General features: G+C 44.4%; 1 protein-coding gene across 2 annotated transcripts; it reads left to right on the top strand.

Moving 5' to 3' along the window:
* The first annotated feature begins 402 nt into the window (after positions 1-402).
* On the top strand, positions 403-15,814 carry SENP2 (SUMO specific peptidase 2). Of its 2 annotated transcripts, XM_071752047.1 has the most exons (17): positions 403-766; positions 2,482-2,537; positions 3,046-3,173; positions 3,987-4,062; positions 4,580-4,652; positions 5,868-6,012; positions 6,908-7,011; positions 7,721-7,815; positions 8,753-8,810; positions 10,271-10,334; positions 11,010-11,147; positions 11,572-11,703; positions 12,098-12,301; positions 12,427-12,506; positions 13,857-13,941; positions 14,525-14,620; positions 15,134-15,814. In XM_071752047.1, the coding sequence occupies exons 1-17, from the start codon at positions 411-413 to the stop codon at positions 15,194-15,196; spliced, it is 1,953 nt and encodes a 650-aa protein (XP_071608148.1). In that variant the 5' UTR covers positions 403-410; the 3' UTR covers positions 15,197-15,814. The 2 variants fall into 2 exon arrangements, with proteins under 2 accessions (XP_071608148.1, XP_071608149.1); XM_071752048.1 differs by lacking the exon at positions 11,010-11,147.
* Positions 15,815-16,711: the final 897 nt, after the last annotated feature.

The following is a 16,711-nucleotide window of genomic DNA, read 5'->3' as shown; positions in this document are numbered from 1 at the left end:
GGATGTGGCAGCCTCAGTACCTGAGGGGAGAGGAAGCAGGAGGGGGCGGGCAGGGTCCCGTGCTGCTCGCAGTCCCTCGGGATTTCTCCGACCCGTGTGGGGTTAGGGGGGATTCTCCCCGAGGGGAGACCGGACACCAGGCGCTGGCAGCACCGGGGAGGGTCCCGGTGATTCCCCGCTGTCAGGCGGAGAGCTCCTCGCCTTCACTTTGGGGCTCTCTGCAAGCCCCTCTCCCCGAGGTTTGGGCTATCTGGAGCGGCACTGGGTCCGAGGCTCTCTGGGGCGGAGATCCCCTCGCCCGGGGAGGGGAAGGAACAGAAGAGAAGGGAAGGGAAGAAAAGAAAGGGAGCAGAAGCGAAAGGAGCCGGTTACAAATCCCCGTTAACGCTGCGCAAGGTAACGGGCAGTAAATGCTTCGCTGCACGCCTCGGCTCCATTTTTATAAGAGGGTGCGTGTGACCCTTAGATTGACAGCGGTGAAAGCCAATCGCAAGGCGGTCCTGCGCCCGCTCGCCCCGCCCACCCTGAGTCCCTCTCCTCTCGGCCGAGGGGGCGGGAGCCCAAACGGGGAGGTGGATCAGGCTCGCTCGGAGGGGCGGGGCGAGGTGCGGCGAGCGTCGCGAGGGCTGGGTGCAACTTCCGGCGGTGCCCCGCGGCCGGGGCCTATGTACAAATGGCTGCTGGGGGCCCTCTGCGCCCTCTTCGCCGCCGCCCGCCGCCCTGCGCCGCCTCCTGCCCCGTCGCCGCGCAAGAGGCCGCTCCCCAGGTCAGCGAGCCACCCCGCCGCCTCTGGGCCGCCCGAGAGCCTCGCCCCCTCCCCGGTTGGGGCCTGCGGGGCCCCCAGGGGCCTGCGCGCCGGGAGCCTCGGCCGCCTCTCCTCGGCCTGAAGGCAGTGGAGGCGCGGGCGGGAGCGCTGTTTGTTGCTCAGTGGCAGCGTGAGCTCGGGTGCGGTGTGGGGTCTCATCCCCGGGTCCCTAGTGCCCCCCGCCAGAGAGGTCCCAGGGGACCACCGCCCTCCACCGCTCCGTCCCACCCCGGCACGGGAGCGGGTGGAGAAGGGCCGGCTGAACCCCGGTTGTTGTGGCTGCCAGGGACGCCTTCTGCCCGTTGTCACTGCTGTTCACCTGTAATGATGCTGGGGCGATTGTGGGTTGTAAATGTTCCCCGCGAGTCCGTTGGCAAACCCATCCCCTCGTTGGCTTTCCATCTGCACGGCTAGGGTTTGGGGAGAAGAGAAGGAGTTGGTAGCTGCAGGGCATGTGTTAAAAGAACAGGGAAGGAACATAGTATGTACTTGTGGATTGAATGGAGGGAAGTTATGGCATGGGGATGTGGTGTGCGAGTGGAGAAAGGGAGGATTCTTTCCCAGGCGTTAACCCTTGCTGGTGCCCCAGAGCTCCCGTTTAACATATGGCTGAACCATCTCTGCCTGACGTCTTGTTTCTGTCTGATGAGAGGGAATGTACAGAGTATGTGCCATGTTTTGGGGAGCATGGTTGCTATCGAGCATCTTGTGTTCCAGACGGAACAGGAGAAGTGAATCTGCTTTAGATAGAGACACTTGTTACACAAATTGTCGTTCTCAGCTGCTGTGGCATGCCTGCTTCAGAGCATCAGATATTTCCCTGTTTATTTCTTCATTACCTAGGAAGAACTCAGGTTTTTTTTGTTTGGTTGGTTTTTTTCCCCATCATACCAAACAGGTGGTAAACTTGAAAAGGCCCAAACAGCGTTCTCACAGGTGGTAGGTACTCTGCTGAAGCTGGAGAGAGAGGTTTTCTTGTTCAAAGCCAGGTTTTGTAGCCACAGTCAGGTATTTACACTGTGCTTACCTCAGAAGATAGCTGGGAGGAAGTTGAATTGTGCTTTATCCTGCAACAGGCTGATGCTGAAGAGTTTTCACTGAAGAGCAGCTCAGGATGAGTTTGTTCTCGCTGAAAATCGAGCAGGAGGAGACACATCTATTGTCTTCTTCAGGTTTGCCTTCTGAAGTCTCAAACCTGCTGAGTAGGAATGCATTTTTGAAGCAGTGTGTTTGCCCATAACATCTGCTCCCCAGTATTTTCTGCCTGACTTTGGTGGCATAATAACAGCAAGTATTCTTTATATTGTAAGAAAGGTGCCAGTGAGGGTATCAGTTATTTTTTGTGCTCCTGGTACAAACAGATGATAGACAAGAAGCAATGATAGCAGCAGAGCTGGAGAGCATAAGAGTCAGTGGCATCAATAGCACAAGAAAACCTGGCCAGATATGCCTTATGGGGATACTTGGCTGGGAGAGGTGAGGAGTGTGGATGAGGGTGATCAGCAGCAGGGGGGCTGTGGGTGTGTTTGGCTGAAATTATCCCAGTGGGGCTTGAGGAGGGAGACCTTTAGGATATGAAAAACTACCGTGGGAAGTTTGGGCCCTGTGAAGGGTTGTCAGCCTGGCAGAAGCTTCCCTGTGGTTACAAAATGGTGTTCTGTGTGGTCTCTCCTCAGTTCTCAGCCACCTGTGGAAGATGCTGGTGACGCTCCGTCGAAAAAACGGAAGAAAGGTATGGCACGTTCCACAGGGATTTCATCTTGGGTGTTCCCAGGTCTTGTGTACCTCGGAAAACTCTGACTTTTCTACTTCAGCTTTGTTCCCAAAACTGTGGCTTTTCAAGCTGTCCTTGTGGGTCACTGGGCCTGGCATGGTGTGTTACCTCCTCGGTGTTGGCTGTGGCAGGGCACTGTACTTTTCCTGCCAGCAGGCGACAGTCAAGGTCTCTCTGGTGGATAAATCACACCCTGTGCTGCTTCTCCAGAAACAGACAATGTTCCCCAAAGTAGGGTCGTTTTTCAGGTCTGCCTGGCAGACTCCAGCTCAGGGAGCCAACTAAGACAAAAATCACCACCAACTGCTGTTGGCAGAGGTGTGTCACTTGAAATGAATTACACTGCTTTAAGGAGATGGATTTTACGCTGGGTTTAAGGAGATGGGCTTTAATGAAAATAGAGCTCCTAATTCCCTTTTAAAACATTTTTAATAGCCTCTCTGGTTTGGGTTTTTTTTTTTTTCAGCTGACATCTTTTCTAAGCTGAGAAAGAGAATTGAAGCTGCTTCTGTGAAGTGCCCAACCAAGGCAAGAAGCAAGCATCAGAAAACTTCAGTTGGAAATGCCACTCCAACCACCCAGGCTGCTGAACAGGTTAGCAAGGATATTGAAATGGGGTAGAATCCATGCAGGATGAAAGAAAAAGTGGCTCTCCCTGATGCATCTTCAAGTTGGGCTTGCTCTGAGTCTGTACAACAGTGGGTTCTTCTTTTCTACTTATAGCAGGCAGCTCTTGTCTGCTGGGTTTGTCCAGCTTGTGTACTCTGCTCTACCACTTGCTGCTGAGGAGGGAGGAAAAAATGTTTGTTGTGTTCCAGATACTTTAAAGTTGTTTACATTGATATTTTTGGTCTGTTTGTAAACAGTTACTCTGTTTCTCAAGCTTGTAGTTAAGGAGCCAAAATACATTACTTTACAAGAAAAACTGCATAATTCCTCTGGATAAACCTCTTTCTGCTAAGTCTGCTATCAACCAGTCCAGAAGAAGTTTCCTGTAGGACTTTGGCTCTGTAAAAATGAGTTGGGAACTGCTTGACTCCCTAATACTGTCATTTTTCCCATAGGATAAGAGGAATCAGAAACTCTCACATTCTAATTATTCATTCCTGAGTCAGTAACTCTTATTTGCACAAAATATGTTTTTCAAGGGCTGTTAGGAGCTGACTGAGAACTCAGCAATATGCTTGTATTGCTTTAATCACTGCACCTATGAGAGCCTGTATTAAAAACCTTAAAGTGTACTTCTCAAAGATCCTGTAAAGTTTTGCTTTCTGCTGCAGTCTGAACCAGCAAATCATGGTCCCAAGTCATGACTGAGCTGACTAAATTTCAGGAAGTTCATGTTTGCTTGGATGGTTTCACATTCACGTTATACTCACTTTAATATTTTTTTTCTTTTGATTGAAGGCTCAGTCCTATTCTTCTGGCCATCCATGTCAAACACCAACTAGTTCTACACGAGATGTAGAAATGCTACAAGTGGGTAAGTTACAAACTCGTTTCTTTTCTTCCCTACCTTGTGCATTGTGCAGCCCCAGCTCTAGGCTTTTGTACAGATTATTGCAGGCACAACATCTAGGCAGCATCTAGAGGTACCTACGAGCTCTGTTTCTTCCCTGCATGCTTGCACTGCTTCTAGATTGGGGCCAAGCATTATTATTGTCATCTCAGTACAAGAGCTGCTGTGGATGCAGTGCTTCAGATCTGATCTCTCCACTGTTAGCTTGCCCAAAGGAAATTGATGTAAATGCTAATTTTAGGTAGTAGTTCCCCATAACCCCTTTTATTTCAGCTTTAGGTTGGCAACACCTGGTCTGCACAACTTTCTGTAGTTGCCAATATGAAAATCTGAAAATATCCTGAAGTAACATAACAAATAGCATTATAATGTAAGAAAGAAAATGAAAATAATTTCTGCTTGGTGAAGCTCTTTGCTGTAAACTCCTAAGTCTTCAGTTTCCTTTTGTAGTTAACTGGTGACTTACACTCTTCCCTCATAGACATGCCTTGTGGAACTACTTGCTTGAAGACAGACAGACTGTCCCATTCTCTAAGCACAGTTCGATCTTTAAGGTAAAAATCCTTCTGTTTTCTCTGACTGCTCCTCTGAAAGGCTTTTTATTTTCCCTCCAACCAACTTTAAACTTAAAATCCAGGTGCTTCATACACACATGAGATTAGATAAAGATTAAAGATCTGTGGTAGGAGGAAGTGTTGAACATGATAAAAGGCTGAGACCAGGAATGCTTTGTGAAAAAGTCCTAAGTAGTTAATTTAATGGGGAAAAAATAAGTTGTTTTACAAAACAAACAAAAAAACCCAACTACCTTTTCTCAAAAAAAAATCTCTGTGAGGTTTGGCATAAAATAGCCCCTGAGTTGATAAGAGGACTAGCTATGAGCCAGGGATACATCCTGATGGCAGAGGCCAGCAGGATCCTGCCCTGCTTAGGAGTAGTGTTGGCAGCTGATGAGAGTGTTCTGCCCTCCTGTCTGCTCAGCCCGCTGGGCACAGTGCTCCATAAGAGTCACAAAGATGATTTCAAGATCATGAAGCATTTCTCATATGAGGAGAGGCTGAGAGAGCTGGGGCTGTTAAGCCTGGAGAAGGCTCAGTGGGGTCTTATCAATGTGAATAAACATCTGAAGGGAGGGAGTGAAGAGGGGGGAGCCAGGCTCTTGTCAGTGGTGCTCACTGACAGGGCAAGAGACAATGAGCACAGATTGCAAACCAGAAACTATCTCAGCATCAGGAAAACCATTTTTACTCAGAGGGTGGTCAGATACTGGCACAGGTTGACTAGAGAGGTTGTGGAGTATTTGGTATTTCTGTGGAAATACCAGAGATTTCCAGGTTGTGAGTGAACTGCTTGCACAGGGGTTTGGAGGAGGTGATCTCCAGAGGTCTCTGCCAGAATGATTCTGTGTGGAAAGCAGCAGCTATAGCTTTTAGAAAAGCTGAGGGTTGGATGGGATGTATAACACACCTGTCTGGTTCTTTAGCATTCTATATTGACTCAGTGCTTGGAGTGCCATGGGCATAACCTGCCTCTGAGTTGTGACATGCAAATAAACAACATTCTCTTCAAGGCATTTTCACTTGTACTTCTCCATGCTTTCTCATGAACCAGTTGAAGCCAGTAGGTCCTCATCTGAAAGTTGTAAATATCTTGTTTCTGTCTCCATTCTCATGAGCATACATGCTTTACAAATTAGTTAGTAGTGGAGCTTGAACCAGGAGATGCATATAAATGTTCCTTAATATTTCTTTTGTAATTGATATTTTTAGCAAAACTAAGAGCGGTAAGCACCACCTCATACCAGGTCCAGAAAACACCTTCACGTTGAGACCACCCATAAAGGAGCACAGTGTCCCCGAGTCCTTTACCTCAGAAGCTGGAAAAATGGGGAGAATTTTCTGCACAGTGGAGGAGGTAGGCTGGGGGAGAAGGGTGTCATTGGAAATGAAACAACTTTGGAGTCTAAGGAAGCTGTACCTAAAGGCTGAAGGGACAGTTTTTAACAGCACAGTGGGTGTAGTTAATGAAGGAACCTGTTGGAAAAACAGCATATAGGGTTTTATTTGCCTTGACATGTATCAAGCTATGGAATAGAGAGATGCTTTGTTGCCATGAAGCTGAATTTTAAAGTGTCTTTGGAAATGGTGTCCTGGGAGAAGACCAAGTTTCATTTGTAAGTAGAGCTGTATTTCCTTGTCACCAAGTGCGTATTTGCTCTAGAGTTGTTTCACTATTTTGCCCTTAGCCTAGCTTAGTTCAACTGGGATCTGTATGTAGCAAATTTATAAGGATAAATATAGGCAAAAAGATGGGCAGTTGCTGATAATCCTTCCTTGCAGAAGTATCTGAGAGGTCCTTTCCAGATATTGTCCTTTGCTTCCAATATCTGAAGCAACTATTAGAAAATTCCTGATAAACCTTATCTTACATGGGAGAAAAACTTACATCAAAGTGCTGGAGCAGCAGGCCCTGGCAGGCTGTGGAGTGATTAAGACACCCTGGGGACTCATAGCACCCAGTCATCATGTGTATTGACAGGAATGCACATTAGCCTGAATTATTATGCAAGAGGTGCAGACAAAGAGGAAAGGCCTTCATTTGAGAAAACAGTTGCAGAAGTGGGACACAAGTTCCTAGAGAAGGGTTAGCATCAAATGACAGTGTGGGAATTCCTTCTAAAGTAAACTTGAATCATGTGCCAATATTTTGTAAAGCACCTCTACAGAGTGCACTATATCCAGATTACAAACATTTGCTTCATACATGGTGGTTCTGACCTGTTTGGGTTTTTTTCCTTCTGCTCCGCTAGGATGTTCGAAGAGAGGAGAAGATCAAGTACAAACAACTCCTGGAAATGGTTAAAGAAAAGTACCCCAGGAGCCGCCCTAGTCCACAGTCAACCAACTTCAACACGTAATTATTGGGAAAATAACGAGGAACTTTTTGGTGCTAACTTTGTGGCTGTTGTATTTGGAAGTGGTGGGTAATTAATCTTTCCTACTCTCAGGGCTCTGGACAGAGTCCCAGGGCAGCTGTTGGAGCAAACGAATTTTTAAAAGACTGATAGTCCCCCTGACATGAAGCATGAATATTCTCTGGAAGGAGAAGATTCCTTTGTTGATGTGGATGTGTTTCCCTTTCTGATACAGGGTCTCTGTTTGTAAGGAGTGCTGTCTTGTCCTCTAAAATTAAGTGGTCTCCTCAGGTTAATCCAGGATATGCAAAGAATACTTATTCTTTTTAAAGAAAAAAAAAAATCACTGATTACTGGTGAAAAGGTGAAGGAATCATTTAAAGAGGGACTGGTCTTTTCTGAAATTCTAAGGAGATAGAAAATTTGGCTTCTGTGTCTTCATAATACCAGAGTTGAAAGAAGCCAAGCTTCTAAATGTAAACTGCCTCATGCTGGAAATGCCCTCTGGGGTTTTGTCACGAAGCCAGTGCAGGACAAGGGATTCAACAGCCCTTCACCTATTTCTGTTACTTTAGCTGTGGCTTCCAACTCTCACGTAGACAAGTTGTGTACAAATAAATGCAGTCCCTTCTAGTTAATTGTTATGCACTGTTAACGTGGCCATCTGGATAAAAATTGTGATTCTTACCTCTTCTTGCTGCACCACAGCATTCAAGTCTGCTCCAAGGAAGCAGCAACACCTGTGAGTCTGGAAGGGCAGAGATATGGAGGTGATGTCTCTCGGTGTGGGACACCAACACCTGGTGAGTAACCCCATGATTCTTATCTCTACCACTTTGTAGGTAGATTTCAAATCAAAGCAGGGCATTTCCTTAAGTCTCCAGGTTATAAATTATGTTACAAAGATTTGTCAGTGTTAGTGGATCAATAACCTGTGTCTGTGTGTAAGGAAATCTAAACCAGGCAGTGTCTTAGTGCTAGTATAGCTTATGTCAGCTCTTGGAATGAAATGAGCTGTCTCTGGAAAGAAAGAGGGCAAAAACAAAAAAGAAAAAGGGGGGAACACTCTCTGCTCCCTCAAACCATAGCTAGGTAATGGTTAAAATTACTTTGTAATGTTTTTGTTGAAGTGAAAAAGTTTGTTTAGACCGGTACCACTGCTGATACCAAGTTATCTTTTTTGATAGATCATTCTTAGCAAGGTGAAGACACATAACTACTGAAAGTGACTTTAGTTGTCTTCTGCAGCATGGGCTAGTGAAACTGATTAGCTGGGAAGATATTTTCTTATTTGTGTTTGTACCTATTATATTTCATATTGTCCCAGTCTTTTTTTTCTCCCATTCATTACTTAAACAATTTTTCATTAATAATATTCATTTTACATATTTATGACTTTGTTATGCAATTATGGGTTTGGAAATTATGTCTGGGGTGTTGCTAGAATTTGGGGAAAGCTTGTTTAGTTGTGGAAATTGACAAGCTGTCTGAGCATCTGGTTTTGTGAAAAAATCACTTGTTTAGTCAAGGGTGTGATCTAGGATATAAAATATAATGCCCTGCTTCAGCTCTCATGCACTCACACACAGTACTGAAAGGTCAAACTGTTTGCCAGAGTTCAAACTTCCTAACTGTACAGTCATCATTAAGATTTTATTTTTTTTATTACCACCCAGAAAGTGAGAGCATCTGATGGTAATTGAGAACTGGCTTCTTGTCTATTACTGCTTTTCTCTGCAGGCCTCAAACGTGCAGATGTTTCCAGCCCACAGTGGCCCCTAAGAAGTGACAAGATAAGGTAGAGTCTCTCTTAATCACAATTCTTGTTTCTTTTTGTCTCTTTCTGCATGTCTGAGCCTCCAGTAGTGTGTCCACAAGAACACAAGTCATACTTACTGTCTTGGTGCTGTGGAAGGCAAGTGGCTGGCTTGTGGCTGTGGAGTTGCTCTTGTGTCTTTCTGCCAAACCATTAATGAGCTGACGGTTCATTTCTTTCCCTTGGAAACTAAGTGTTAAGGATTAGAGAGCTTGTAAAGCCTTGTTGGGACTGAGGTGGTTTTTGTGACTTACAGGATGTCTTGGGTTTGAGTATGAGCTTCCAGTTAGGTTGTCTGCCTGTTTGAGGGACCAGCGGGCTGGTTTGTGTTTGCTGCCTGAGCCAGCAGGACTGTGAGGTCAGGTAGCTTTGTGTTGCTGAGGGAAATGTTTTTTTGTTGCAACAAGCTACAGAGAGAGATTTTTGTATGGCAGTCTGATGCATGCCTCTTCCTGTACTGACCTGCTCTTAAGTGCAGGAGGAGAAAAAGGAGGTGGGAGCAGAGAGAGATTCAGATGTGGCAGTCCTGTTTTTTAGCTAATTCTGTCCCTGTTCTTCCAGCTTTAAACTCAAGTGCTATATTTAGCTGTGCAGCACTGTGCCTGTGCTTGGATTGTCACTGGTTCCCCTAAGTTTGAGGGAAGAGAAGGAAATAACTGATGAATAAGATGGTTTCAAGTAAAAGGAACACTTGCCTTTTTATTGCATATTTAGCTACTAACTGATGTCATTTGTCACGGTTTGTGACATGTACTCTTGCCATGCTGGAATCATGAAGGCCTTTAAAGCACACTTAGTGTAGGATGCCCCGAGAGTCTGTAGCAGGTCTCTGCCCTTAAAAAAGGGGCTCTTCTTGGTTTTGCAGAAGGGCCATCTCTCTGGACACCTCTAATGTCTGTGTATTTGTTTGCTCTTCAGAGTCTGTGTGGTTTTAACGGTAATGCAGAGGGGGATAGTCACTCTCTTGACTGGCCTATAGAAGGCAAGTAAACATCCTGTAGCTGTCCCATTTTTAAATCAGTGTGCTGGTCTTAGTTTTTGCAAGCTAACTATATGTGGATGCAGGTATAGTTGCAGATGTTCATGTCATACCTGGCAATGTAAAACCCAGCACGCAGTATTTATCACAAAGCATTCAACAGAGGAAGGGCTGCTTCCCTCTTTTCCAAATAATGAAACTGATAAAGAGAAACAAAAAGGAGTCTTGCACATGTAGATGGAAGAAAGTTTACAAAGCTCCCAGTGCTTCGTTCTATCCCAGCCTTGCTGCAGGAAAAGAATGGTGCTGGAAGTGGAGATGGTGTCATCCTGTGTTCATGCGTGAGGCTCTGGTTAGAATCAGCCTTGAAAAAGCATTTCTTACCCAGAAGGTGAATTCTTGAAAATTTCATAGGACAGTCCAGATGCATATTCTCTCTCTTTCTCTCTCCCTCTTTTTACAGCTACTACATGCCATCAGAGAACACTAATGAGCAGGCAAGATCAGTGAAACCAGCAGTTGCCGGGGTAAGCTTGTGGGTTTTATTATTTCACATTTTAGGAAAATACAGCTATTTGTGATCAGAAATTTTCGCATTCTTCACTTGCGTGTGTTGTTGAGTAAGTAATGTAGTTGTCCCTGTTGCTTTTCCCATGGTAAGCCAGAGCATTATTGCATTATTATGAGCAGTGCTATCCTAAAGGCTTTCCCACTGCCATTAATTTTGTTTCTGTACTATTACGAACACAGGACACTATTATTTTGGTTCTTCCCCTTTAATGTGTTGGCTATAGCTTCAAAATCTTGAGTACACAAACTTAATTGACCTGCAAAGCTCAACTGCTGTATCTTTAGTCTTGTTTTATGAGGTAGGAAGTAGATCTCTTTGATCAAAATTTTGATCATGGAAATCAGAAATACTAATCTCAGTCTCAACTTGATAACCTGCACATGGAGGCTTTGCTGGGTCCCTCAGTGCAAGTCCAAGCCATGCTAACTTTCTGCCTCTCTCTTGCCTCTGTTTAGTTTTGAGTGCAGCACTACATTTGCAACTCAGTCATCAATGAAAAGTAACTTTAAGACTTTGCTGGTGGGATGTGTGTACAAAACCCCTCCCAATTTTACTCATAAGGAAGATGTTCCATACTGTCCCTTAGCAAAAAATCTGTGCTTTCTTGCTAGCTTGTCCTTTTGTCTAATAGAAACATGGACGGGAAATCCCAGAAGAGTGGCTACTGTATCTGGCACCTTTTGTGTCTAAACAATCGCCTCCCATTGATACGAAAGGAAAGAAATTCCCAAGCTCAGAAAAACCAGAATGCCTTCCTCCATTCACCCAGGTACCATAGCTGACAGTTTGTTAAGAGAAACCAGAAGGCTGTGAAACAGCTCCAAGGAACTCATTTACTAGGCAGGGTTCTTAAGGTTTTTTTGAAACCTTAAGAACTTGCATTTAACCTGTGATTAGTGCCTGCAGCCGTCGCTCTGCAGTGCAAGGGTCAGCAATGAAGTTTTTTAATATCCTCCACACACTCCTTCAGTTGTGCTAACCTGTTTGTGGAGCTTCAACTACCAGGATGAAATAGGTTTAACAACAGTCTCCCAGAGCAGAGTTCAAACATGCAAAAAAAAAGTGCTAGTCCTAACAGACAAAAAAACCCAAACCTGGCAAAGCCAATTGCTCTGTCCCCTGAACTTAATGTGCAGGCCTTGTTTCAGTTGGAAGGTTTCACAAGTCCTTCCCCATTTCATTGTTCATTTTAGGCAATGGAGAAAGAGGTGGCTGCTGCCTTTGATGATGGCAAGCCAGAGGACATTTTAAGCAGTGCCTTCAAACTGAATGTGACGCGAGAAGACATCAGGTCACTGCGGACCTCGTGCTGGCTGAACGATGTGGTAAAACTAGCTGCATCACAATGATCCTCTCATTCAGCATTTATTTTAAAATACCCTTTGCTGTTTACAGCAGTCATCAAACCACTGCAGAGTCTAGAAATACCTGTACAGTTTTGGTTTTGTGTACTTAAAGATCTTGTATTTCTGGGAGTTCCTTTACCTGTATTATGCAGCTTCCAGGAGTTAGTCTAGGTTACTGGAGTGGGTGGCAGGTGTTTTTAATCAAACTGCAGAAGTAACCAAGTGCAAAATACTCAGAACAAAAGCTGTCGGCTGAGGCTGGAGTCCTCTCAGCTATGTACATGAGGTTGGCCAGCAAAGGCATGTTGCCTTATTTTTCATTTGGTAAACCAGTGTCTTAATTTACATCTCAAGTTTACTCTTTGTGGTGCAGGTCATCAATTTTTACGTTAATCTACTGATAGAAAGAAGCAAGAAAGAAGGTTATCCATCAGTCCACGCTTTCAGCACCTTTTTCTATCCCAAACTACTGTCTGGAGGACACAAGGCAGTAGGAAGATGGACAAAACATGTGGAGCTCTTTAAGAAGGACCTAATCTTTGTTCCCATTCATTTGAGATCACATTGGACACTAGTGGTGAGTCAAACTGTTGGTTTTTTTTTTTAGAACTGGCTGTGGAGGAAAAAATAGCAAAAACCTAGGTTTTGGTGTGTGTGCAGCACAAGGTTGTGCTTTGTCTAAGAGTCACCTTTTCATAACAGGTCATAGATATGAGAAAGAAGAACATCAGTTACTTTGACTCTATGGGACAGAAAGGAGATGACATTTGTGAAACTGTTTTGTAAGTAACTGCTCAGCCACTGCTTTTATTTTGTGAATTAGGATAATTAGTCCCTGCAATACACCTGCAGGTTTTTGCATTTGTTGTAGATACAAGCCAAATAATTGATTTGCTTGCTGTGGTCTGTGTGACTTTGGCTACTTACCTGATTTCACGTGGTTCCCTCCACCCAGGGTCTGCTGGATCCTGCCACAGACAAAGTGTCAGTCAAAGATGTGGTAGCACTGTGGCACACATGTCCTGACTTAGTGAGGAATTATTTAAACTGGACTAGTGATGAGAATGAAGGACTGCAGGGAAATGTTTCAAAACACCAAGGGATTACAGCCTTCCAATACCTTTTTCACTCCCACTTGAAGAACTTCCAGATTGCAACTCAGTAATGTCGGTGCCCTAGGGTATATACAGTCCTGTTGGGGATCAGCTACATGTGCAATTTTCCTCCTTATTGCTGAGCTCTTTTTGTGTGTTGAAACCCTTTTTTCCCTTTCACTTGCAGGATTCATCCTTTCTACTCACGCTGTCTATACCTCTTCTATTCAGCGTTTTAAACAAAGCCACTGCTTTTCCCTTCAGCTGACCCCTCCAGCAGGCCACCCTCCTATCCTTCCTGTGGCTCATTTGTATTTCTGATCATCTTCTTCCAGACAGTTGTCTCGTAGCAAGCTTTGCCAGATGGCACAGCGTGCATCTCAAGGGTCAGGGGTACAGGTTTTCATGCTGCACAAGTCAGCATCTTTAGATGTCTTTGCTGCTGATACAGAAGTAGTAAAAACCCTTAACCCAACAGCCTTGTAGACCAAGAGAGACAAGCTAAGTGCTCTCCTGAACAGTTAACAGCAGATGCCTGGGAAAGTGTACAAGTGTCTGCATAGAATAGCTTTTTCCTCAAGTGTGTTCTTCCTGCACCTGGTGGCCTGGGAACTTCCTCACCCAGAGGTATTAGCCCAAAAGCTTCTGTAGTTGTTCTTCCAGAGGTGCACTCACCATGTGGGATTAAGGCACATGGTGCAATTATGGCATTCTGGTTCTTTGGTTTTTTCTCTTCTTTCTGTTCTAGCATCTGATTTGGTTTTTTTGACCTCAACTAAGCAATGACCTTAAGCTTTTGTGAAAAGCTCTGTTGGAGTTGTTGGTCTCATTCCTAACCAGTAACCATTAGCTCACAGCTTCTCACTCTTCTGTAAATTAAAGATGTGGATTTTTTCTCCAAATTCATTAAATCAGCTGCAGTGAGGATCCTCTGACATTTTACTGTCCAGCCACTCAGCTTCTGATCCTTCAGCAGCTCTTTTTTTTGTTGTTGACCTAAATGAGGTAGCTGAAGCATGACTGTTTGGTTTTAAACAGCCAATACTTGCAAGAAGAAAGCCGGGTGAAAAGAAACGTGGAGCTGCCTATTTCAGAGTGGACTCTTCACAGCATGGGGCCACGGGTATGTGAGCTTTGATTTGAAAGGTGAACTCTAACTCCTCTTCACTAAGGTCTTAACACTTTCTATTAAGTCCAAGCCTTTAGAGAACAGCCATAAACATCTCATGTTCTTATGGTACCACCTCCATCTGCAGGTGGACCAGTAAACCATGCTGGGATGAAACCTTTAAGCAGGGCTTCTCCTTGCTGGCTGAATACATTATGGTTTTTGAGTCTGCCACATTAAGGTCAATCTGGTTTTGCCCCCATTTTTCAAGTCGAATCAAAGAATCTCTTTAGCTGTTGTCAGAGAAGGTGGTAGCAGGCTTCAAAAATCAGGCTTAGATTTTGGATGGTAATTCTTGGTTGGAGCACAAATCCTGGATTCTGACAAAGCAAATGGTTGAGCCGATGTTTCTCAAAAAGCTATTATTGAAAAACTTAGTTTAAGAGTTTTTACCCTCCTGGTGTTTGGGAGGGGTAAGTGGATTATGTGAGCAGGTTTGTGAGTATATGGTTAGTGTATTGTTGTTATGGGTTGTCTGCTACTGCCAGATTGCTTTTAGGGTAGGAGGAAAATTCACCATCTTCTTTCCATTCCTTAGGAAATCCCTCAGCAACGTAATGGAAGTGACTGTGGGGTGTTTATGTGCAAATATGCAGACTACATCTCCCAAGACAAACGCATAAACTTTACCCAGGTGAGTGAAGGTTAGAAACAGCTCCTGATTTTTCCACACAGGTAACAAGAGCTGCCAGAGTTCCACAGCAGCTTTTAATTGTTTCTGGGCTAAGGGCTGAGTTTTTGTACCTCTCTCTATTTTTGGTGCACAGTTGCTGGGGTTGGAACTTATATGTGGCCTCTTGCAGAGCAGAGCTGGTATCTGCTTTTGAGTTTAATCAGGGAGATTCTGGTTGGGCAGGATACTTCAGCCAGTGGATTTATGCTATCTGTGGCCTTTCTGTCTGCTGGAGAAACAAGTTTCACCCTTTGGTCAGTGAAGATACTGGTTGTGTATTCAGGTGAACCTGGTATAGTTGGGTTGTGACGCTCTTGAGGAGTTGTAGAGGTGAAACCCATGTGGTAGCCAAACAGCAAGTGTTGACAGTTCTGAAGAGGAACTTCATCTTAAAGAATTAGGAGGGTATCTAGGCATAGTTTTCTGCCTCTTTCTGCTGTGACTTTATTTAATTTGGGGTTTTCTTATTTTCAGAGTCACATGTCCTACTTCCGCATGAAGATGGCGTGGGAAATAATCCACCAGCAGCTGCTGTGAGACATGCACTATTGGAGTTAACACTGTGATCACCTCTGGGTGACTTCATTCTTGATTTAGTTCCATTTCTAGTATCTTAATTTGAAAAGGCAGCAGGCACATATTTTCTTCTTTAGTTTAAGTAGTAGTGGTTACGGTTTTTTGCTCCTCTGATTATGGAAACAGTAGCTCTCTTTAAAATTAGCCAATGCACCTCACGTGCAAGCCAGAAAGACTGCTGTGACCTCACCAAGGGAACTGTTAACATATGCTGTTGAACCTTTGTCATCAGTGCTCCTACCTTGCATCACACGTGGACATTGTGGACAAATGGGACTCCATCCATCCTAACGGTTGTGCCATCTGAATTTCATCATCCCGAGGACAACGCGCTACTGTTTCCTCAGAGTTTTCTTACGTTTCTGGAATACCTACTTGACTCCTAAAACTGGATCTGTGATGAGCACGGAAAGCAAGCATTCACTGTCTTTTGATTTGTTACAAATCCATCGTGAAGACCCCTGTAGTTGGGGTTGATTTGTTTTGTTTCTCTGTCTCCAGGGAGTTATCTAATGTGAAAAGAGAAGTATTTATTTCTTTTTATTAAAATAAAGATGTTAAATTATATGAAGAGCCTTACTGTACTTGTTAACGGAGTGATTTATTTATTCTTTAATTAAAAAATAAGTTGTGTTTATTAATGTGGGTTTTAGCTCACAAAGGATGACTATCAGCACAAAAGCCTCTATGGGACTGTCACAGGGAGAGCTGGAGTGAATTCTTGCTCTGGTCACACTGAACTGGATTAGTTTAAACATGGTGTTTAAACCTTTTTTTTTTTTTTTTTTTTTTTTTTTTTTTTACCTGTAGGTTACAGGGACACCTGAGCCCTCCAGCTCAACATAATTAGTGCCTCATTAATAACTGCAGCAGGGTCATCCCATCATTTTTGCTTCACTGAGAGGCAGCTGTGTGATGCCAGCACCTCCCCAAAGGGCTGGGTAAAGAGATGCTGGACAAAGCCTGAAAACAACACCCCCCCAACTATAAAATACCCCTCTACCCACTCCTTCCCCCAGCAGCATATTCTCCAGCCACCGAGTGCCCAGAGGCAGGGAAATGGGATGGCTATGGGGGGACCCCAGAAATCCCCATGCTCAGCGCAAGGCACTGAAAAGAAATCAAAGGATAGCAAACTCAGGCTCTTGTTAGCTGGATACATTTATCTTTTGGGTTTTTTTCACAGAACACTTTGTGGTAGAGGAAAATGTGGGGCACTGGCACCTTACCCTGGCACTCTCTGCTGCTCCTGTCCTTCCTCTTGCCCAGTGCATTTCAGCCGTTCTCATGGTAGTTTTTTTGGTGTGGTTTGGGTTCGGGGTTTTTTTCCCCTCTTCCTACCCTTTTTTTATGCTTGGGTGGTGTCGTCTTATGTAATTTTTCTTTTTTGTTCTTTTTTTGTTTTTTTTTTAATATTTCACAAGCTTTCTCCAAAGGAATGGTCTCTCAGCTAGCAGGAGACTACAGAAGAGCTCA

Source organism: Heliangelus exortis, chromosome 9, assembly GCF_036169615.1.
Source record: "Heliangelus exortis chromosome 9, bHelExo1.hap1, whole genome shotgun sequence".
Taxonomy (NCBI): domain Eukaryota; kingdom Metazoa; phylum Chordata; class Aves; order Apodiformes; family Trochilidae; genus Heliangelus; species Heliangelus exortis.
This window is presented reverse-complemented; position numbering and strand designations above follow the sequence as displayed.